At 35.0% G+C, this 23,311-nt stretch overlaps 3 protein-coding genes across 3 annotated transcripts; 1 reads left to right on the forward strand and 2 right to left on the reverse strand.

Moving 5' to 3' along the window:
- Positions 1-8,716: 8,716 nt before the first annotated feature.
- Positions 8,717-10,582, forward strand: LOC148206811 (expansin-like B1). Its single transcript, XM_088104783.1, has 5 exons — positions 8,717-8,908; positions 8,997-9,103; positions 9,523-9,704; positions 9,839-9,971; positions 10,157-10,582. The coding sequence occupies exons 1-5, from the start codon at positions 8,785-8,787 to the stop codon at positions 10,358-10,360; spliced, it is 750 nt and encodes a 249-aa protein (XP_087960909.1). The 5' UTR covers positions 8,717-8,784; the 3' UTR covers positions 10,361-10,582.
- Positions 10,583-11,076: 494 nt separating this feature from the next.
- On the reverse strand, positions 11,077-13,711 carry LOC148206812 (pentatricopeptide repeat-containing protein At1g08070, chloroplastic-like). The gene has a single exon (XM_088104782.1). It carries the CDS (start codon positions 13,576-13,578, stop codon positions 11,788-11,790), a length of 1,791 nt encoding a protein of 596 aa, XP_087960908.1. The 5' UTR covers positions 13,579-13,711; the 3' UTR covers positions 11,077-11,787.
- Positions 13,712-14,340: 629 nt separating this feature from the next.
- Positions 14,341-20,127, reverse strand: LOC124822036 (ras-related protein RABH1b-like). Its single transcript, XM_088104784.1, has 6 exons — positions 19,788-20,127; positions 18,694-18,764; positions 17,325-17,413; positions 16,670-16,781; positions 15,084-15,174; positions 14,341-14,683 (listed from the first exon to the last, which is right to left on the reverse strand). The coding sequence occupies exons 1-6, from the start codon at positions 19,902-19,904 to the stop codon at positions 14,543-14,545; spliced, it is 621 nt and encodes a 206-aa protein (XP_087960910.1). The 5' UTR covers positions 19,905-20,127; the 3' UTR covers positions 14,341-14,542.
- Positions 20,128-23,311: the final 3,184 nt, after the last annotated feature.

Below are 23,311 nucleotides of genomic sequence, written 5' to 3' on the forward strand. Positions count from 1 at the left end.
GAGGGTTGTGAAAGAGAGGATCATTGGGAAAGAGAATGGAGAAAGAGACTTTATTATTGAGAGAAGAGGAGGGCATCCAATTAAGATGGCATCCCCTTAGTGATGAACAGGAATATGGGCACCAAGCAAAAGGGTACGAGTAGTTTCAACCAAGTTTCTATTTTTTCTTTCGGCTATACCATTTTGCTGGGGTGTATGAGGACAAGTGGACTGATGCAAAATACCATGGGAGCTAAGGATTGCAAAAAAAATGGAGGAGAAATACTCTTTAGCATTATCACTTCTTAAGATTTTAATAACTTGACCAAATTGGTTCTTGATTTCATTCAGAAAGGATGTGAAGATGGGTAACAATTCAGATCGATCTTTCATTAGATAAACCCAAGTACATCTAGAATACTCATAAATAAATGTAACAAAATACATAAAACCAAAAGAAGAGACGCGACTTGATGGAAGAACAGTTCCGAGAATTGAATTGGGACTTTTGAGATTAATGAGAATTGAATTTTCTGAAATCAGAAATTATTCTCTCTTGAAAGTCAGGCTAGAGAGTCCAAAGACTCCCTCTAGCCACCTTCCAAGCACCTCTCTCACTTTCATTCTTTTCAAATTCCACCGTGCTTCTCTCTCACGTCACCCTTGCTCCAATCCGCTTCAGTGGCGTCAGTCTCCTTAGCCACGCGTCATCTTCCTTCACTTTCACAGAACCGCGCCTCTCATTTCTTTCTCTCGACGCATCCGTTCACATCTCAGAGCGTCTCATTCTCGCTCTCGAGAGTTCCTTATCTCCGACCACAGATCCACACTCCGTACACGAAGGTATCTTCTCTTCGTTCACCACACTCCCTCATCTTCTTCTAGGGTTTCCACTCATCTCCACCATTTTCCACCGAATATCATCTTCTCCACTAGGGTTTCTTCATCTTTCATTATTTTCTCTGATTTTAGCCGATTAAAAACACTTTTGATCCATTCCAAACCTTTTCCACCGTTTAATCTTCATTTTGAACTGATTAATCGGTTCATATTGCGTTTCCTTCCATTTCTAGGGTATCTATCGAGTTTAACCCTCTTTTTTTGTTTTGCTACGAGTTTTTTTCAAATTCCGCTGCGTCATCTTTCTGAAGGAAGCTTCGAGGAGTCCGCATCGCGCCTTCGTTCACTTCTCGGAACTGTTCTTCCATCACGACTAGGTCCCCAGACATCAGAATGAATAATAGAAAAACTAGAATTACACATTGATTAAGACCTTTTAGGAAAGATAGATCTAACATGTTTTCCTAGTTGGCAAGACTCACATTCTAAAGTCTGAAGACCACTAAGTTCAGGACACATCTTTTTTAACTTTGACAAGTGAGGATGGCCAAATCGGTCATGTAACACTTTAGGGGGAAGAGCTGCAACACATGATACCTGTGGATGAGATTCAAAATGGTATAAACCTTCAGCTTCATATCCTTCTCCAATCTGTCTCACCGAGCCACACTCCTGTATAACAAAAGATTTTGAATCAAAAGTTATTGAACAATGTAACATTTTGGTTAACTGACTTAAGGAAAATAAATTGAATGGACAGTTAGGGACAAAAAGAACAGATTTAAGAGTTAGAGAGGGAGACTTGACCGACTCCCTTTGAACAAGTTTTAGAGCCATTTGCAAGGGTAATGAAATATGGTTTTTCTTGGAGGGAAAGGGTTGAGAACAATGAGGTATTACCAAAGATGTGATCAGAAGCACCCGAGTCAATTACTCATGAATTTTGACCTTCCATGGATTGAGAAATGCAAGCTGTGGATGTACTTGGGAATTGAGATGATTGTGCCACGCTGTTAGACTTTAATCGCAGATACTCTTGATACTCTTCCTCAGTGAACTTGGAGTCGGAAGTGGGAGTTTCAGCCTTAGAGATATTGGTTGTTATTGAAGGAAAACCATGCAAGGAGTAGTAGTTTTCTTGGGTGTGACCCACCCTCTTACAGTAAGTGCATTGTGGACGTCCTCGACCTCCACATCCTCTTCCTCTAGGGCCACGTCCTCCTCTTCCTCGCGTGGCAACCATGATAGATGGTTCCATTGTTTCATAAGCTTCCTGATATTGAGGCACAGGAACACGAAGAAGACGTGTGGTCAAGGCTTCCAAGGAAGGGACCTCATGACTTGTCAGAAGTTGATCTATGATATGATTCAAATATGGATGTAAAGCACGGAGGATCATCACCATATAATACTTGTCAAGCTTCTTCTTGATGTCTTCCGAAGATTCCATTTCCAAGAACATTCTCAACTCTTCCACAGTTGCTTGGGCTTCATTCATGAAGGAGACCATATCATGGTCTGTCATTTTGAGACATGCAAGCTTGTTTGCCGTATCATAGAGACGTTGAATATCATTAACATAAATGCTTTGAGCTTTCTTCCAAAAAGAGTGACATGTTTTAAAGGCTTTAAGAGATATCAAAAGTCGGGGTTCCACAGATTGCCACAATAGGGCACACAATTGGAAATCTGCTTGTTTCCATTGTTCAGCTTTTTCAGAAGGTACTTGGCTTCCATCCTGCTCAAAGTGGTCATAATGTCCTTGACCGAGGAACCACATTTCCACGGCAGCAGACCAAGACAAATAATTCTTTTTGTTTAGCTTTTCGGAAGTAATTGAGGGACTTCCAGAGAAAAAAAGAACACTTCCAGACGCCATTCTTGATAAAATAGGAGAAGGAACCAGAAAAAAATTGAGAACAGAGAGGAACCAGAAAAACCCGAGAGGACTTCTTAGGGTTTTCTTCAAGGGGAGCTTCTGGACTTCACTGAAGTAGGATTTTGAGGGTCGGAACAGATAGAGGAGGCTCAGGCGACAACTATGGAGGTGTCGCGGTGACTTTCTGACGGGTAGAGGGCGACGCGTGAACAATACACGCCTGTTCGCAGTGCACAAAGAAGCTGCGCGTGGTGGAGCGTGGAGGAGAATCAGACTCCGACACCGGTGGGGGTGGTCGTCGCGTGAGGAGACGAACCAATCCAGTGGTCGTTGGACGGAACAGTGACGGCGAACGGTGACGGACAGCGGCAGAAAGCGACGGACAACGGCGGACAACGACGGACAGATGCGAGATGGCAGAGAACCAAGTTGAAGAGCTTCAAACTGCAGTTGACAGCTGTAGATAGTGACAAGGCAACCGCAGACAACGGTAAAGGGCACCGAACAGATGCGAACAACAATGACAATGCTGGTGGACAACCTAGACATAAACCAGAGTAGGATGAACCTACTCTGATACCAACTTGAGATTAAAACTGATAAAATATATTCTTGAGGGCTTAACAAGATCCCTCTCATTATCTTCTATATATATTGAAAACACAAGAGTACATGGAACACTAAGAGTCTACACTAGACCTCTAGGTACAGAACTAGGTACTAATCATTACTGGTCTAGCAGACTAGCCTTAATGATGATATGTAACAGTGATTATTCTAACATTTACAACTAACATTGAGTAATTCCTTTAATATTTTTTTCAACAAAACATAAGTATAAATATACATTCATCAATTCCAAAATATACATTCATGTTATTATTAAATTTTAATAGTTAAAATTTAATAACTATTCTTAATAAAAAAGTATAACTAAAAAACATTTCAAAATTAAATTTTCAAATTCAAACCATAAATATAAAAATTATTTCATCTTATATACATAAAAATTTTCTTTTATCTTCCAAAATACTACAAATATTACTATATTAATTTTTCTCCATCTTAAAATATGATATTACTTTATTTAAATATACTATTTTTAATTAAATTCGAAATGAAAAAAAAAAATATTAAACTCAGAGTTAAGTTTCTGAAAACTAAATTTTGACTGATTTTAGGAGAAAAAAAAAATATAAACAACCGAATTCTCACATGCAAGCAAACCATACTATGTAGGTAAATATTATCTACAATATATCATTTACGTAATTCTGTTTATGAACAGTACCATGTCAGAAAAAAAATGGAAGATAATATGCATGAAAATGATAACATGTGGAAAGAGATGATTACAAAATGGATTTTTAAGTCTAACTTAATCTCACAAAATCAGTTTGTAAGGTGAGGTTTGCACCTCACTTATATATTATAATTTGGTCTTATCTCTAGTCGATGTGAGACTTCCAACACATTCCTTCATGTCGATGTATAGACATCTCGTGCATGACAGTAGAAATTAGGTGGTCCGATAACAACCCTGATAAAATAGAAATGCTCAAGAACCAAGAAATATCGCTAGGATAGGTTCTAACAATGGCTCTGATATCATATTAGAAATTTCTACTATCACGCACGAGATGTCTATACTTCGACGTAAAGACGGTGGATTGGAAGTCTCACGTCAACTAATAAGACCAAATTATAATATATAAATGAAGTGCAAACCTCACCTTATAAGCCGATTTTATGGGGTTGAGTTAAGTTTAAACCTTTACATGGAGAAGATGATGATTAAGGAGATAATGATGACGGTGTTCAAGAACTCGAGAGGGAAATGATAATGGTCACTCAAATAGTGATGATGAGGTATTGAGTGTGACTGTATCAGTGAAGAAAGAGGAAGATAGGCTGTAAGAAAAAGAGTTTAGAAATACAAACCTACTGCAATGTGGATAATTTTGAGTTTAAGCAAGGAATGCTGTTCAACTCACTGAAAGCTCAAAGCAACTGTAATGGAACATTATATGGTAAGTGGTAGAGTGAATATAACATTCAAGCACAACTGTGAATTCAAAATATGAGTAATTCGGAAAAGAAAAGTTTCTACATGTAACTTTTTATGTGTGGAAAATCATAATTGCAGTAGAGTTTTTTCATACAAGAATTCGAAATCCAAGTGGTGACGAGACAAATATTACAAATGGTTCAAGTAAATAGAAAAATTATTGTAAACAAAATTATAACTTGTTTTAATATAGAAAATATAAAGTTTTACATACTTGATGATTTCATTCACAAATGAACTTTTTGTTAGTAAATTAGTAATTTTTAGGTTGTAGAAAATGAAGTTTTTTTCCTATAAAGAAATAATGAAAAGAGAAAGTGAAGAAGAAAGCAAAGTTGAAAAGAAATTTTGAAGGAGCATATTGGAAGAATATTATGTCTTGATCGAGCTCAACTCCACCATGGAATGGTCCTACTCCATTCCTTCGGATTTTATCCATAGCTTGAAAAGAAATACAGCTTTTTTAAATGTTTATGATAAAATATCTGAGCTTTATATTATGTATAGAAGTTGGTGTAGAAATTAATGATTACGAATGGCACGCTGGGTCCAGTGCCTCTAAATGGTTTCCATGGTGGCAGTCTTTGTCACCACCATACCCTTCTTCCCTACATCCTTAAAATCAATTCTGTCAACCCAACTCTATGTTCAAATATATCATTTATAACTCAAATTACTTTTTATTTATGTTTGATCATTCAAAAACAATTATATCTACCTTTAAAACGGATGAGGTTTATAGCATTCATAAATGCCAACTCTCGATTCTCTTGTATTATTCGATTTATTCATTTATTGATACAAATCAAGATACTTATGCACTATAAATGATTATGATAATTGATTTTTTTTCATGTCTTTAGGGATAAAATCGTTATCTTATTATACATATTCAATTCATAATTTCGTTTTCTTAATAGCCAAAATTTCAAGCTCAAAGGGCCCGTGTCCTCTCATTTCCACCACATCTCTCATGAGCATTTTAGAAAAATAGAAAAACATGAAGTTAAAGTTGGCAGCAGGAATAGGGAACTTATTATAGACTAAGACAGCACACTGTCATAGAAATTTATGCTTTGTTGGAATTTGATGATGGATTTGAAAAGAAAGAAAGTAAGAATTGTGATTATTTGGATTAAGGGAAAAATGATTTAAAGTGAATAGAATGAAAAAAAATATTTGTTAAAATTTGTGAATGATTTAATATGTGCAATAGATAAAGGAAATAAGTTAAAAGAAAATGTGAGTAACTAATTTAAATAAAATAAAATTGAAATTTTAATTGATCACTACTTATAAATGCTAAGCATTAATCATAAATGGTTACTACAATTTTTCAAATCAGAATATGCTCCATGTTTGATTTTGACCCAACACAAAAAGTTGAATCATGGATCAACCAAACCACCACACAAATATATGCATAAATATGTATTTGAGATTTAATTGTTGTATGAATTTTAGTGTTAGAATTGGACTTTAAATCTAACTCAACTCCATAAAACAAATTTGTAAATTAAGGTTTACACTCACTTATAAACTATAAATTGACTTTATCTCTAATCGATGTGAGACTTCCAACCGAAAACTGATTGTACTTGGATAAGAATCGATTATTTCCTTTGGATTATGATCTAATACTCGAACACAAGTATAGTCTCATTTGCATGTCTTAGTCAATTATGCAATGGAGGTAAATCTTACCTCACTGAAGTTCCCACCAGGACATTTAGAAACACACACAAAGTAAATATCGAGTTTTGAAAATCACCATAATGACATTATGCGATGACATAGGCATGACACGACCTAGCAAGTAAGAGGTAAGGTTATGTTCTGAAGATGATATGACGAGAGTATGGTCTTTTTGCATTAGTGTATTGTATCTTGAAATATACGACAACTATCTGAATTAGATGGATATTTCTAAGCAGCTTCTATGGTGAGATGAAGGTCTTTAATTGGCCAAGTGGGGTCATCAAATTCAGTGCTCAAAGGCCAACTCTTCTAATATTCCAATTCAGGCTACTTCATACCTTCATTTCAATCTTTGGCTTTAGCCTACCTATTAGGTCACAAAATCTCAATTCTCTCTCATAACTCATAATCAAACAAACGTCAATGCCTTGTGAATGAAATTACTCAAGGATATTCAGACACAAATTTATTTTACCATTTCTGCTATTACCTATCAGCAGTTATCACTAATTAATAGAGTTTCGGTCTATATTACAATTTATATTATATCTATTCTTTATATGTAATAATTTATTCATTTTAATTTAAATACATGATCCAAAACTATAGAATGAATATTATATTATATGATTGAAATAGTTGAAATTTAAAAGATATTTCAACCTATGCTATGTTGGACTTGAATTCTCTCCAACCTTTGTCATATATAGCAAGTTATATTAAGAAAGATACAAGATCCATATGAAATCCTCTTGTTAGGTCAGTTTCAATTGAACTAGTGTTTTTCTCTCCCATCACAGTGGATTCAACTCTAGAAATAGACTATGCAAAAATCCAAATTTAGATTCTCAACTATTTTATGCTGCTCCTTATTATCATAATTTTAGAGTATTTATTATTTTTCTTTCCAACTCTATTTTGAATTTCGAATTTATTTTCAGTGGATTTCATAATAAATTTTGCAGATTTCTCTTTCTATTTGAATTTATTTTATTTATTAAAAAATAAAAATATCAAGGTTGGTTTGTTAACATGATATTGACAAAAATATCAACTGCATTATATGACCAACCGGTTAACCACAATTCGAATAGTTAACCATTAAATCGCAACCAATCACAAGTTCTGATGATCAACCAAATAGTTTAAATGGTCATCTAATAAACTAGACGACCATTCATTAGACCAAACAGTCTAAACAGGACCAAAGTAGATCAACTCCAACATCCAGATGACAAGTTATGAAGGCCAGATGGTCATCTAACAAACTAGATGGTCATTCATTAGACAAAATGGTTTGAACAAGACCAAAGTAGATCAATCTTAAAACCTTTTTACTCAAACTTATGATTACTCATATTTGGATCATAATTAGGTCAGTAATCATAATTAGGTCAATCTTAATAAAAAACTTACCTCATAATCTATAAATAAATGTTTAAGGTAAGAAAGTATTTTACACATTAATTACAACGTTATCTATCTAATTTGATTTGATTTTGACATTGAATTACCTTCTGCACGTACTATCCTAATGGTTTGGATGCACACAAAATAGTACTTGAACCTTAGACGACACTTTGAAGACCAAACAATTAACCTTAACCCCACACCTAAAACACCAACTAATATCACATTCATGCTAAGTTGAATTTGTTGCACTTTCAACGTCAGAGGCCGGTGAAACACTGTAGTAAATAATTATAAAGTTGTCACCCATGTTCCTCTACATTGACTATTGTATCACCAACCTAAGTATGCTAGTGATTGTTAATGTTCTCATAATTGTGGTGTACTTTAAAGCCATTGGTTTCCATTGCAGAGCAAATAGCCATGTGCAATATCATAATAGTTGTTTGAGTAAAGAATTGTATCTTTTTCACTTTCTGCACATCTCACAAAAATTTTATCCGTTTATTATATGAAGCTTATTAAAAGCTTTTCAAAGTATAAGTTGTAGCAACCATTAAAAATAGAGGAAGTGAAAAAAATGTGCGTATATAAGTTTTACTTGTAGTTCTATGAATTTCATTAGTAGTCAAATCCTAATTTTATACAAGAATTAAAGTGGTTTTACTCGTCAAATTAAGACAAACAGCTGATAGTCTAACCAAATAACTGAGACAACGTAAGGTAGCAAAATTCCTCTTATTCAAAATCTGAACGCTTTGATTCTACACATTTGGAATGTCAAAGTTGGTAACATTGACCAAATTCTCTATAAATAGGAGAAATTCGGTTCCCTCCTTCATCACTAAATTTGTCTTTGTCTTCTTATCTTAATTGTTTCCTTTTAGTCTTTTATAATTCTGTCCTTAGCATGGCTCTTTCTCTTTTGTGTCCTCTTCTTGCCACCTTTCTTTTCATGCAAACTCTGGCAGATACTTCCTTTATTCAATCTCGTGCAGCATATTACCCAAACTCCGAAGAAAATGGCACAGACGGTAAGAAAATTAAACTGATTGAAGACCACCAAACACAAAGATGTAATGGGATTTTGCTAACATAAAATGTTCTAATAACTTAATGCAGTTGGTGCATGTGGATTTGGTTCCTTTGGTGCCACTGTTAATGGTGGGGATGTATCAGCTGCATCTGATCTTTATAGAAATGGTGTTGGCTGTGGTGCCTGTTACCAGGTGAGTTCTCATCAAGCTACATATTAAGTTACATAAGCATGCATATATGTTTTCTGATAATGGAAACCACAATTAATTAATGCAGAACCCATATGTAGGTTTATATCACTTTTAATACACACAACTTTATTCATTTTTTGTTGTGTTTGACATTTCCTCTTGGTTAATCTTGCATTGCAAGAGCTCATAATCTATAATTCCATCAAAGGTTCAACATATAAATTAAAATAACAATAAAGTATACAGTAAAATTCCAAACTGAAGTTATTATTTTTAATATTATCTTAACACTATTTTATGAGTTGTACTTGATAGACATTCTACAACAGCGCGTGGCAAAATAACAGTATACATTATATTATAGTTCATTGTTTGAAAGTATTATATCTCATTATGATTGGATTTGAGTCTATGGCCAGGTGAGATGTAGCAATAGTGCTTATTGCTCAGGCAATGGTGTGACGATAGTAATAACTGACCAAGGCTCAAGTGCTAACACCGACTTCATTCTTAGCCAACGAGCTTTTGGTGGGATGGCTATCAACAAGGATGCAGCTGCTTCTCTATTAGCTCTTGGCGTAGTTGATATTGAATATAGACGGTGAGATGATTCTTCCACATGTGGAACAATCTTTTTAATTCATGCTGCATCAACTATTATATTTTCTTTAATTATAGGTAGAATGTAGTCAATAAATTAAAGAGACTGAACTAGGCCTCTCTCGTTATCTGCAGGGTTTCATGCAGCTACCCAGGCAAAAACATTACAGTTAAGATACATGAGAGTAGCAACAACCCTCACTATTTGGCTTTTGTCTTATGGTTTCAACAAGGAAGTAAAGACATAACTGCTGTGCAACTTTGCGAGGTATGCTTTATCCTTCCCGTGGTAATAGTTTATCAGCAATTTTATCAAATCTTTGAATATGTAATTTAGTTAAGACCTTGGCGAAAGTTGAATATTTCATTTAAAAGGGTGAACCAGTACAGTAGGGTCCAGTTAGATAGATGAAAAGTATTGTGATGAATTTAATATCTTTTTGGTGAGTGCAGACTGAGAACTTTGTGTGCAAGTTACTGGATCGGAGTCATGGAGCAGTATGGACCACCACTGCGCCACCGAGTGGACCTTTGGGTTTGAGGATGTTGTTTAGTGATGAAGAAGGGGAAGACGAATCATGGATCGTTCCGGTTAATAACATTCCACAGGACTGGAAGGCTGAAGAAACGTACGACTTAGGGGTACAAGTGAACTAATAGAAGCAGAAAATTAATGATTTATTAATCTGCTTTGTAACGAAATAAAAAATAAGTCAAGTATAGTGAGTTCAATCGATTTACCCTATTTAATTGCCCTCCAATAATTTGTTTTTCTCAGAAGTAGCAAGGACTGAGGACATTTTGTGATCTTACTGTAGCATGTCACCCTACTCCCTGGATATTTCATAGTTTAAAATATTTCGATCATGTTCACAAGCATGCTGAAATGTCATTTAGTTTCTCTGTAGCTTTCAATTGATCAACAATTGAGCCACTGAACTTGTCATACCGTAAATCAATCACAAGGTAAACAGACGAATATCAATACTTTGAGACAGGAAATAATCAAGGTTATCGCTAATATTCAAGAAAAGATTCGGTCATTGCAACTCCCCATGCAAAAATAAGCCATGAAATATTAATAAATGGAATAAATTTCATTGTGATGGTTTACATATAGTATGGCATCCTGACGAATTTTGGATGTTGGAAAGTCAAGTAGCTTAAAGTTGGAGTGATGCTTTCATTTCTCTCAAACAAGTTCACAATTTATGGAGCAAATATAGTACTGACAAATTAATGAATTAACTTACCCAAAATAATAATTAATAAACTCAAAAGAATTCCTCCAACTATTTCGTTTGCCAGCTCTTCGCCCAACAACACTGGAGCGTTTGTGCGGGCAGAGAGACAGATTTGAAGGCTTAAAAAAATATTCAATGTCATGGTATTTCCAAGAGTACATCAAATAAACTATTATACAGCCATGAATGTAATAAAGAAAATGCAAAAATTACATGCATTTGAACAGAAAGATATGGATGTAGATATCAATCTTAAGGAAATAGTAAAGACGTAGTCTTGAGTCCTAGTTTGTATCTTTGATACAAGATAAATACAAGTAGTTTATAAATGTTCTTTGTATGTGGGTGTGTTCCTTGTATTGATATATCACTCTCTCATCCTAGACCTGCCACTGGCTTTCCTTAATTTTCTATTTCATATATGCACCACCATACGACCCAACACTCTTGCCTAGTAAGAACTGTCACTTGTGAAACAAAGTCGATAAAATCTTCTTATGCATCCCATCTTCACAACCCATCTTACAAATATTTATTCTCTGCTGTGGATTTTATGGATTGATATTTATCAACGTCACTTAATCAACCAAGAAGACAAGGAGTATGCCAGTCTTCATCAAATAAATGAATTATCTTTTACCAGAAAATACAGAGACCAAAAGCCTTCATTGGAACCGATCCGGCCCATCGTAGAATCTCCATCCTGCAACTCATCGTTTTTAGTGCCATCTGCTATTATGTGTTACGATATCTTTTTCCTTGATATCCATAACATGTCTCATTTCTTAACTCGTAATGCTCCTCTCTCGGTAGTGTTTGAAATAGGGACTCTGCTCTTTATCAAGGTACGAAATTGTCTTCCTTAATTGAGTGCCCAACGGATAATTTCATCTGCGTTCCTAATTCACTCAACATCGAGTACATTATTCTTTTCCTATAGCCTGAATTATTCTTAAAAAAATATTTAGATTCAAAGTCTTCGAGATGAACCAAGCTGGATGCTGCTTCTTTCTGCAACCCCTTCTCTTTTATCATCAATCTTACACGTTCAACGTCATTCCATCTCCCTTGAGCAGCATACATATTTGAAAGCAAAATATAAGGGCCAATATCCTGTGGCTCCAACTCAATAAGTCTCTTAGCTACAATCTCTCCAAGCTCGGAGTCAGAGTGGTTCGTACAACCAGACAGTAGAGCTCCCCATATTGCAGATCCAGCCTTCAAGGGCACCTTCCTTATCAGCTCTTCTGAATTTTCCACCAAACCAGCTCTGGCCAGAAGATCAACCATGCAACCATAATGTTCAACCTTGGGCTCAATTTCGTAAACTCGACGCATGAGATCAAAGTACCACCAACCCTCCATGACCATTCCGGCATGCGTACATGCAGATAACACACTGATAAAAGTGGCATCATTTGGTTGCATACCTTCCTTCTCCATCTCCAAGAACAGTTCAAGAGCTTTGTCTCCATTCCCATGCAATCCATAGCCCATGATCATTGAGTTCCATGACACAACGCTTCTGACCGGCATCTCATAAAAAACATCCCTGGCCAAATCCATAGCCCCGCATTTTGCATACATTGTCAGCAGACATGTTGAAAGCAAGACATCAGACTTAATGTTGTTACTTCTGATAAAAGAATGAACCCACATGCCCATACCAAGCCTCCCTAAACTCGCACATGCCGTGAGCACACTCACTAAGGTAGCCTCATTCGGCATTGTCTCTCTTCCTTCCATCATTCTCCCAAACAGCCTCAAACACTCATCATAATTCTTCACACGTGCATGCAGCGCCAACATGGAATTCCAGGAAACCACATTCTTAACAGACGCAGGCATCCGATTGAAAAGCTCAACAGCCAGAGAAACATTCCCAACCTTGGCACACCCATCAATCATACAATTCCAAGAAACAACATCCCTCTCAGGCATTGTCTCAAACAACACATTAGCTGTATCCAAATCCCCAATTCCCCCATACCCCGCAATCATGCAATTCCAACTTAAAATATCCCTCTCAGGCATTTCATCAAACAACTGGCGAGCGGCACCAATTTCCCCATTCTTCACATATCCATCAACCATGGAGTTATAACTAACCAAATCCAACCTAGAGCATTCGTTAAACAGCATGCGGGCAAACGTTACTCTTCCGAAAACAGAGTACATCCGAATCAGCGAATTCCGAGCGAACAAATCACACCCGAAGCCGAATTTAATAATCCGGGCATGACCCTTTAACCCATCTTGGAGCGAGCCAATGTCGGTACAAAGTTTGATCAAGAGGGGGAAAGTGTAGTGGTTAGGAAGGACGGAACGAGCGAGCATTCTGTGGTAGTAGAAGCTAAGAGCAGCAGGGAAATCGGGCTTACGAGTGTAGGCGCGGATGATGGTGTTGCAGTGAAACGCATCGGGATGGTGGAGATGGTCGAAAAAGGAAGTGGCGCGTGGGAGAGTGAGGGAATGGGAACACAGTTTCTTGATGGCTAAGGTGGCAAAGAGAGGGTGCTGGGAGAGGCCAGAAACGACCAGTTGGACCAAAAGCTGGCTCAACTCCTGCACCTCCTTCCATGACTCCAGTGCCGCAAACAGCACTTGCTCCTGTTTCCCCCTAACACCCATTTCCTTTAGGAATTTACATTACATTCTACTTTCCTCCTCCATTTTTGTCTCTTTTCCCCGTTAACTTCACATAACCTTTACCCTCTCGATTTTCAATGTTCATGAAATCTTAACCATCTCCATTCAACGAGTTAAGGTTTTAAAATAAAATGGAGAAAGTCTATTCAATTTTATAGCTTAAAACTCTTAGGAAAATAATATTTTCAATTAAAATAAAATATGCTCACAGTGCTTTGCTAATCAAATATTTCCAGCAATTTCTTCCTGTTGTGTAATAGAAGAGTGAATATCATCTTAAACTATCTTCATGTCAAAGCTCATGTCATAAATTTTTATTTTATTCTTTTATTCTCGTTATATTACATCATTTTTAAGATCTCATTATAATTTTTAATCTAATAAAAGAATATTAGAAAATCTAGTTTAACATTATTATTTTTATAATTTATTAAAAAATAATTACTTTTAAAATATAAACTTATTTTCTATTTTTACGACTTAATTTTATTTAAATTTCAAGAGTCCTACATGCTATATCATATTATAAGTTTAGTTGAAAAAGTTTTATAAAATATATATGTTAAATTTATAACTCTGAATGTGAGCTTTGAGGTAAAGATGTTAAACCATATCAGCAAGTTACTTATTATTGTTTTGAGTGTGGGGTAATACATTCTTCTAACTTTGAATACATTCCTATCTAGCTTTTATAATTATGATAAAGAACAGTAGAAGGTAAATGCGTCAATGATAACTTCTGTCTTTTATGAAACAAAACAATAATGAATAACCAACTAACCAATGATATCTGTAATATTGGTTCTTTCACTTGATTTTAATAATTTTTCTCACACAAAGTTGTTTAAGTCGTAAGGACTGATGAATCTTTACAGAACTTGGACAAACACATTCCAAAATAAATAGCGTAGAGCAGAAAGATACAAAACTTTGGGACAAGGCACATTTAGCAAGCACATCCACCCGACTCAGATTGGGAATCATGGTTACCAGAAGACCTGAGGTTCACGTCGACCATATCTTCCTGTTTTGTGTTAGATAGTGTCTCCATTCCGGGTAATGCAGCAGCAATTTTTCGAAAGAGGGCCTAAAAATGTAGGTTTGATAAAACAGTACGATAAAATGTATGGACCAAGCATATAAAGCAATACCTATATCGTAAATGGCGGGAAGTATATCTAAATTCCAACATACAAGAAGCAAACATTAGGAAAAATTTATGTTGTTTTGTAGAAAAAACCAACTGTTGTACTCATTCTGAAAAACATTTAAACATTGTCTGGAGGGATTTTTATCAACTATCCCCCATTTGAACCATTTAAAACATCTCACCCAAAGCAACATTGGCTCTACACAAAAAAATTATTAAAAATAAAAATAAAATACACACTTCTCACTACCGAGTGGTGAGCATAACTTTTTTCTTTTCTGGATAATTTCAAGCTGATACTTGTTAAATATTTATGGCAAAGAAGGGAGATGTTTACCTTTATATTGAATCCAGCTTTTGCACTAGCTTCAATAAACATAACGTTCAGCTCTCGGGACTTTGCTTCCCCCTCCTCCGTAGACACTTGCCTGTAGTTTCATATTATAAAATATTAGTCGTAATGAAAAGACAACGCAAAAAGTACATTATTCTGGCAACCAATTTGTTCCTGTATTATTAGGATGCAAGGTGAGTTGTCAAGCATTTCATATTCATTGGCAGCTACCTGCGTATAGGGATTTCTAAATATTTGTAAAAAATTATTAGTCACTGTACCATAGGAATGTCATATTACATTCAAACCTACATGCAGAGCATTGTGAAGAAGCATCTCACGGATTAAACCATTCATGCTAAAGCCTAAAATAGTAAATGAAGTTCTCATTTTCTTAGATTATCAAAGTGTATGAGTTCTGTTAATTCTTTGAACGGATAACATTGTGTTAGGCCTCTCATAAGTAAATATTATAAGAGGAGAATCGGGATCGAGGCTTTTTAGCATTTTGGTACTTTAAGTGCTAAACTAATTCACTCCTACTAAAAAGCCTAAATCCCTACTCTCATCTTATAATAATTACTTATAAGAGACCTAACAATTGCTCAGAGGCAGTTACGCTTACTAATAACTGCTAAAATAACTAATAACTACTAAAACAATTCAGTCTTACTAACAGGCACAAATCGCAACTCTTCTCTTATAATATTTATTAATAAAAGCTACCCAACATTCTTATGTTTGTTTCAATTAGCTTATTTTAGGGAGCCCCGTAATCACTTTCTCTTTTGCAGCATCACGACAGAACTTCTAAACAAAACGAGATTATTTCCTCACCAGAAATAATATTTCCCAATTGCACGGTTTGTACCTAATTCACTATGTCAAGAAACAATATTCAGTCACTAACAAGAAAAAGACACGCTTTTAACAGGTTTTTCTTGCAAATATAGCAGACACACAGCAAGGACAGCCAAAATAGGATTTCATCCCTCCTCTCACTTTGCCCAGATATCTCTCTCTGATGTTCACATATCCAGATCATAAAAACATTGAAGAAAAGAAGAGTGCGAACAAAGTCCCAAAAATGTCATATTAAAGACAATGGAGGCATTCGTCAGCTATCTAGATTCCTAGTTTTTTCTAGGTCTTTTACACATTGCAAAGGAAGTTTGTGATGTATCAATCTATCTAAAGCTTGATCTGTTATTCATTTCATCTTAGTGGACTTACTTGTTGCGAGTCATTCATTCTCAAGGAACTATTCAAGGCTGCGAACAGTGGCACCCTAACTGTTCCAAATTTTATTAACTTCCATCTATTGCTCAAGGTATTGTTCTCTGAGTCCTATCCCACAGTCTAGCCAGTGACAAAAGAACGAAAATGATTATTTGTGCAGGTGTACTTTCCTTGGTCAAACAATATCTTCTTTACTAAACTAGCCCAAACATTGTTACTGTTGAATTAGTAATTAGTAAAAAATGAACATGAAATAGGTCACTAGAAGATTGTGGAAAAAAGAGCCATGTCATGCAACAGGGGCATATAAAGTATTTGATGAAGTCAGTCTACCACTGATTAGCCATTACCTTTTGTCCACAAGATCAGTTTTGTTGCCAACAAGAACAACAATAACATCACTTCCTCTTTCACTGCGCACCTCTTCTATCCACTTTGGTGTGTTTAGGAAAGTCTGGCGGCCTATATGATCAGAACAGTAAATAATAAGAAAGCATGCCATCACTATGTTTAGGAGCAATGAACAAACCATCATTATGTTTAGGAGCAATGAACAAAACCTATGCACAAGTTATTTGAATCGTTCAGAGAGGTTCATGTTGTCTAAGAATAATAAGTAGCAGCTGCAAGAGAAAGCTACTTTTGAGAAGCTCTGGTTCCTGGTAATGTATCACCTAGTTGCCACGGGAACCTTTAGACTCACTTTATGTGAAAAATAAATATTTCACTCACATTCTAAAGAAAGAAAATGGAATAACTTAAATAAGATGAAACTTTTGTTCTCTTTTAATATTCCAAGTGCACGTTTCTCTCAGATATAACTCTTATTCCCTAGTAAGAAATAAATAATGAATCACAAACTCAGCTCTTCAAAATCTATGTTTTAATTAACCGGCATCAAAAAAACAACTATAATAAACTATTGGTAATTCTAGTGGTGAAATATCCAAGAAACTATAAACTGCGAAGAAAATAGGTGAAAGAAAGCACATATATGTGGCTTACTTGCAACGTCATAAACAATAACAGCAACAGATGAATCCCTAATGTAGCTTGGAATAAGACTTCTAAATCTTTCCTGTCCAGCTGTATCCCTGTGACACATGGAAAAGAAAGGTGAGGTCTGGAGAGGAAAAAATCTTGAAATCATTCAATTAAAGTACAACAGTGTCATGCTTCGGCATGGAAACTAAAAAACTACCAACCAAATTGAATTCAAGCCATTTTTAGCCATTGTACATCAATATTTGAAATAAAGCCAAATATACAAAAGCAGAAGAAATCAAAGACTGCTGATTATAATATGGTTTATAGCATCATGTTCAGCTTAAATCAATCGACTTCAAAACCAAAAGCTTCTTTCATACTATAAATTACAAAGGAATTCACAAGAAGGGCTAATAATATTTGGAAACCATTGCAAATGGACATTGTAGTGAGACTAAAAGTTATGTGATTAAGACAAAAAAGTTTAAAAGCTAAATGGATAAACTATTTACCAAATTACTCCGAGACCTTCCCCTGTTTAGGCAAATATTACACTCACACCTTCCTTGTTTTGACTTTATAATGCTGGACACTAACTATTCTCTATTCCTTTCAAGGCCGTGTCTGTTACCGTAAAGTTATCATACGAGTTGTACATGTCCGTTTAATGGATTTTCATACATAAAATATCTGTTTAATGCATTTTCATGTCTAAAATTTTTCATATATAACTCCTTCAAATCAACTTATGGGCGTGTCACTTTTGGAGTTTTCTTTAATACTAACCTCACATGACGACCTTATATTAATCGAAACAGTTCCCTAAAGAAAAAAGGGTGATACTGCCATGGCATTATAGAATTCAGAAGGCTTTTTGTGATCTCAAAAATGGAGGGCTACAAGTGTATTATAGGCTAATCAGAAGAAGTGTCAATGTAATTTGCTCCAAATTTTTCAGAGAAGAAAGCAAAATGTTAATAATCATAAAATATCACATGTTCACTAATGCACATTCTGATATAGCAAATAATTATTCGAAAGAAAATAAAATAAAATATAACATACAAAAGAAACAAGATAAACATCAAATTATAATGTGTGCCCAGTTCAGTAATTTGCACGAGACATTGTTTGCCCCTTACTTGCAGCGAAATTATCTTTACTCACTCTACAGGATTCCAAAATTTACTATTCCAGCATGGCTTTATACTGAAGGAGGAACGCAAAAATTAGATTGTTAAAACAATAGCACTCACATTTCCCTTCTGCCCTTCCTTCTTAAATCTAGACGAAACAACATTTTCTTCCCTTCCCATAACTTTTTTTTATCGCAAATATTCCTTCACTTCAGAGTAGTGTTTTAAAAAATGATCAAGTAACATCTTACCACAACTGCAGTCTAACAGTTCGATCTTCAAGATACATAGTTTTTGACAGGAAGTCAATACCGATTGTAGCCTGTTTTACAAAAGGAAAAATAAGTTTTAAGAACTATAAAATTGTAAACAACTCAATTTTGAAAAATGGGAATGAACTAAAACCAAGAATAGTATAAGACATAATTCAAGAAAAATGTAAAGAACTCAGTGAATATCTACAATTATATCTGCTCATAATGTGGAAGCAGCATTACTGGTGCTACAGAGGTTGAGAGAATAGACGCAATGAACCGCAACCAGTTAAGGGATAGATTCCTTTAAGTGCCTAGTTTTTCTATTTACAAGTAATTTACTAATAAACTAAACTATTTGACCTCCACATGTCTACCTCCACATAGCTCAAGTTTTTGAGACATGTGCTACACAAGAAACTGCTTTCTGTTTCTCTCCTCCCTATGCTATTTCCTGACATGGAGTCGCATCATTAATCATAAACAAATAAAAATCACAATTGCATTAGGCACCAAATTTTTGGGATGAAAAGTATTAGAAATGTCTGCATGCTAATCAGTATTGTAAAGAGGGGGAAATGGTAAAACTCAAAAGGTCAAAGGCGAAGGGTAAAAATAATTCCACATCCCAAAACACATTGGCGTCGTAGAAGCGTCCATGGCAGCGGAGATGGAAGAAAGCATGGAAGCAAAGGGAAAGCTCGAAACAGGTAAAGGAAACTCAAAACTCTTACTGAATCTGTAAGCTTTCATACATGAGAGAAAAGGGGAACCTAGCATATAGGATTTCCGCAAACAGAGAAGGGGGAAAAGGAAAAGAAGGGAAAAGCCTTACTAACAACTAACCTAACTAACTGATTATTGCTTCTAAGCAGTAATCCTTACTAATCCAACGGTTCTGATAGTAGTTGAACTAAGATTTTCTTAAAAACAAACGACGAAGCTAAATTCGATAAATATCACCAATCCTCTTCCAACTGTAATGATCACATGCCCATCCCACAGTAAAACCGTGATCTCATGATTTTATAAAGAATGGAGAAAGACTGGGCTGTAAATAATGAAAGTACGATCGGATCTGAGAAGAAAACCTGATACGTGTTGTCGAATTTGTCGTACATGAAGCGAGTGATTATGCTGGTTTTCCCAACGGACTGATCGCCCAAGAACACTAGCTTGTACTTTGCGAGAGCCGATACTGGCGCCATTCTCACAAATCAACCACAATGCAATGTGCACTTCAGATTTGTGGAACGCTTCACTCTGTAAACGAATCCAATTCAATTCTTTCGATAATTCGATTTTGCTTTTCTCTCTTCAGCAATCTCACAAAGAAAGAAAAGCACTGCGAGAGAAAGAATACAGAGGAAATTAAGTTAATTATGATGGGTGTGTGCTGGTGTTACTTACTCTCTCTAGTTATTATTATTATTTCCAAAACAGATCTCTAGTATGTGTTTTTGGTTAATTATTCGATCTTAGCTGGTGTACGTTGAAATTTGTTTTTCATAAGATTTTGAAACTGTCACGTGTCACGTTATCATTAGTCCAAATAATTACATTTTTGAATTATTTAGTGAAAGAAACATGGGCTGATTTCAAAATTTGGAGTTTTCATTCTTCTTTTGCAAAACTTAAATAGAACTTTTGGGGTTCTATCCCTCGTCTCATGCGATTCCATTAAATGACATTTTCGCAACAAGAACTAACTTTCTCCGCGTCTTATTGTTTGTTCCTTTTCCTTAGAGTCCAAGATCAACCCCTACGAATCACGGAGTTTTTCTCGACTTCTTCCGATTTCTCTGTTTATTTTCGTTTTCGATTTTGAAATGGCGTCTGTTTCAACTCTAGCTAAGTAAAAGTTGGTGTTGTCGGGTGACCAATCGGTGGACAAAACTAGCATCATCACTCGCTTCATGTACGATAAATTCGATAACACCTACCATATTTGTCCCTAAACCCTCATATTCAATCCAAAACTGCATAAGAAACTCCTTATTTCGTTAAGGCTAAAACCACTTCTAAACCCTTACTATCATTTGATTTGTTGTTTTTTATGTATATTAGTAAAACTAATCCTAGGCTCTTAACTTGTACAATTCAGATTTATCTTTGCTTTTGAATTTGATTTGCCTTTCCTTGCAGTTTAGTTTGTCCAGTAAACTGTTGTGCTAAACGATTATTATATTATTATTACTGTTATTTTATTTAAAAGAAGGAAGAATTCAAATAAATGATCTAGATTTGATTTAAATCCTACAATTGATTCAGCTTGTGCACTTTAAATTTTCGTATGTTCCCCTTTGCCTTTTAGATTTTAGACTACTTTTCGATAAATACTAGCTTGAACATGCCGAGAAATTATTCAAAGAATAAAAAAACAGCCTATTTATTAAGAATATCTCTGAATACAACAAATCTAGAAGAACTTTTGAGATCTCTTCTATCGGAAAAAGCTTTATATTTCCAGTAGAGGAACTACTAAAAACATTACCAACCTGTATCGAAATAGGCCTTGACTCACTAACTACGGCTGCTAATTGCTTCATTTGATTGTAAACTCATGAGCTTCACATTATTTTAAATACTATGTGCTGTGATGCTATGCCTTTTCTGTTGGAACCACGAAAGTAGCATAATGATTTAGTGATTATACACAAGTTCCGTAACCTTTTATATAGCAAACCATGGTATCCAAATCTCTTTACATGATATATGACACACATGATATCTATGAAGACTGGACGAAGACGTAGGTTGAAGGTTAGACAAGAAGATATGACACAATTCAACACTAGGTTGAAAGAGAGCAAAATAATATGTATATGCGTATGAAGGTTATGATAGTATTCTTCTATTAAACATGAGCACAAAAACACGTAGTTTGAAGTTGATATTGATATATAGCAAAGCAATATGTATAAGCAGATGATGGCTAGATCACCAATACGGTTCAAAAGTCATAAAAACTCCATTTGTCGAATATGACAGTAAAAGGCACTGAAATTTATAGTAAAAGTTGTCATTTGTATAAAGTTGAATACAAAGAACATGACTTAGTTAATTTTTATTTGTACAAATTGTTGTAAAGTTTAATATAAGAACATCTACAACGGTTAGTTATTATATAAATTGTGGCAGCACATCCATTGTAATTTGTTATGTCAACATACAGATTTTTGTTGTTTTCCATTCTGTAAATCCTGTCAAGATTTCTGTTGTTTTCTATTGTGCAAACTCTATACATGATTTTGTGGGGTGATTTCCACTTTGTTTGTCTTTGCTACCCACTTATTTGAATGTTTCAAAAGTTAGTTGCATTTTGATTTGAACCAATAATTGTGGCGTGGTTCAGTTGTGATGCGATTACTTAGATCAATTATGTTGTTGTCTGGGAGGAAGTGACCGTAATTGGTGCATCAAACTTTGTTTTTTTTTTATGTAGATTTTTTTGTTTGCTGCTCCCCACTTATTTTACCTTTGTTTCCCATTTATATTTGTCTTTCAAAAGTCAGTTTTATTTTCATTTTAAGCAATTAATCTGACTTGTTCTAGTTGTGATTTGGTTACTTAGTGTAATTGTTGGTTCAATTGTGCAGCTGTTTGGGAGCAAGTGACCATGGTTGGTGCATGAAACTTTGTTTTTTTTTTTCATTAGGTAGACTTTGTATAGAATTTTGTTCACTGTTCTTCACTTATTTTGCCTTTACTCTCCATTATTTTTCCTATTTCAAAAGTCAGTTTTATTTTCATTTTAACACGTTAATCTGAGTTGTTTTATTTGTGATGTGGTTAATAATATCAATTATGTTGTTGTATGGGAGGAGGTGATCATGGTTGGTGCATCAAACTTTGTTTTTTTACCTTTAGGCAGATTTGGTACAAAATTTTGTTCGTTACTTCCACTTATTTTGTCTTTGTTTTCCATTTATATTTGTCTTTCGAAAGTCAATTTTGTTTTGATTTTAAAAAGTTAATCTGGGTTGTTTCAGTTATGATGTGGTTAGTCAGATACATTCTGTGGAAGGAAGTGACCATGGTTGGTACATCAAACTTTGTTTTTTTTCGTTAGACAAACCCTGAATTTTGTTTGATGCTCCTCACTTATTCTGTCTTTGTTCTCCATTTATATTTGTCCTTCGAAAGTCAGTTTTATTTTGATTTTAACAAATTAACTTGACTTGTTTTGACTGTGATGTGGTTACTTAGTATAATTATGCAGTTGTTTGGAAGCAGTGAGCATGATTGGTATATGAATTCGAAACTTTATTGTGCTCTATTAGGTAGACCTTGTACATAATTTTGTTTGCTGTTCTCCATGAATTTTGCCTTTGTGCCCCCTACTATTTTTCTGTTTTGAAAGTAAGTTTTATTTTGATTTTAACAAATTAACCTGATTTGTTTCAACTTTGATGTGGTTACTTAGATCCATTGTCGTTTGAGAGGAAGTGACCATATTTGGTGTATGAAACTTTGTTGTTCTCTAATTAGTCAGACCCTTACAGAATTTTGTTCGCTACTCTTCGTTTATTTTGCCTTTGCTTCCTATACTTTTTCTTGTTTCGATGGTCGTTTTTTATTTATTTTAACAAGTAAACCTGCTTTGTTTCATGCG

This window comes from Vigna umbellata, chromosome 1 (assembly GCF_029865625.1).
Source record: "Vigna umbellata cultivar VRB3 chromosome 1, Vumbellata_1.0, whole genome shotgun sequence".
NCBI classification, from domain to species: Eukaryota; Viridiplantae; Streptophyta; class Magnoliopsida; order Fabales; family Fabaceae; genus Vigna; species Vigna umbellata.

Excerpts from the sequence above, each read along its gene's own strand:
- LOC148206811 (XM_088104783.1), top strand. The coding sequence starts at position 8,785 with ATGGCTCTTTCTCTTTTGTGTCCTCTTCTTGCCACCTTTCTTTTCATG. Across the intron at positions 8,909-8,996 it reads CGAAGAAAATGGCACAGACG|TTGGTGCATGTGGATTTGGT; the intron begins GTAAGAAAATTA and ends AACTTAATGCAG. Across the intron at positions 9,705-9,838 it reads GTTGATATTGAATATAGACG|GGTTTCATGCAGCTACCCAG; the intron begins GTGAGATGATTC and ends CGTTATCTGCAG.
- LOC148206812 (XM_088104782.1), bottom strand. The coding sequence starts at position 13,578 with ATGGGTGTTAGGGGGAAACAGGAGCAAGTGCTGTTTGCGGCACTGGAG.
- LOC124822036 (XM_088104784.1), bottom strand. The coding sequence starts at position 19,904 with ATGGCGCCAGTATCGGCTCTCGCAAAGTACAAGCTAGTGTTCTTGGGC. Across the intron at positions 15,175-16,669 it reads ACTGATCTTGTGGACAAAAG|GCAAGTGTCTACGGAGGAGG; the intron begins GTAATGGCTAAT and ends ATGAAACTACAG. Across the intron at positions 14,684-15,083 it reads AAGCTGGATTCAATATAAAG|GCCCTCTTTCGAAAAATTGC; the intron begins GTAAACATCTCC and ends CTACATTTTTAG.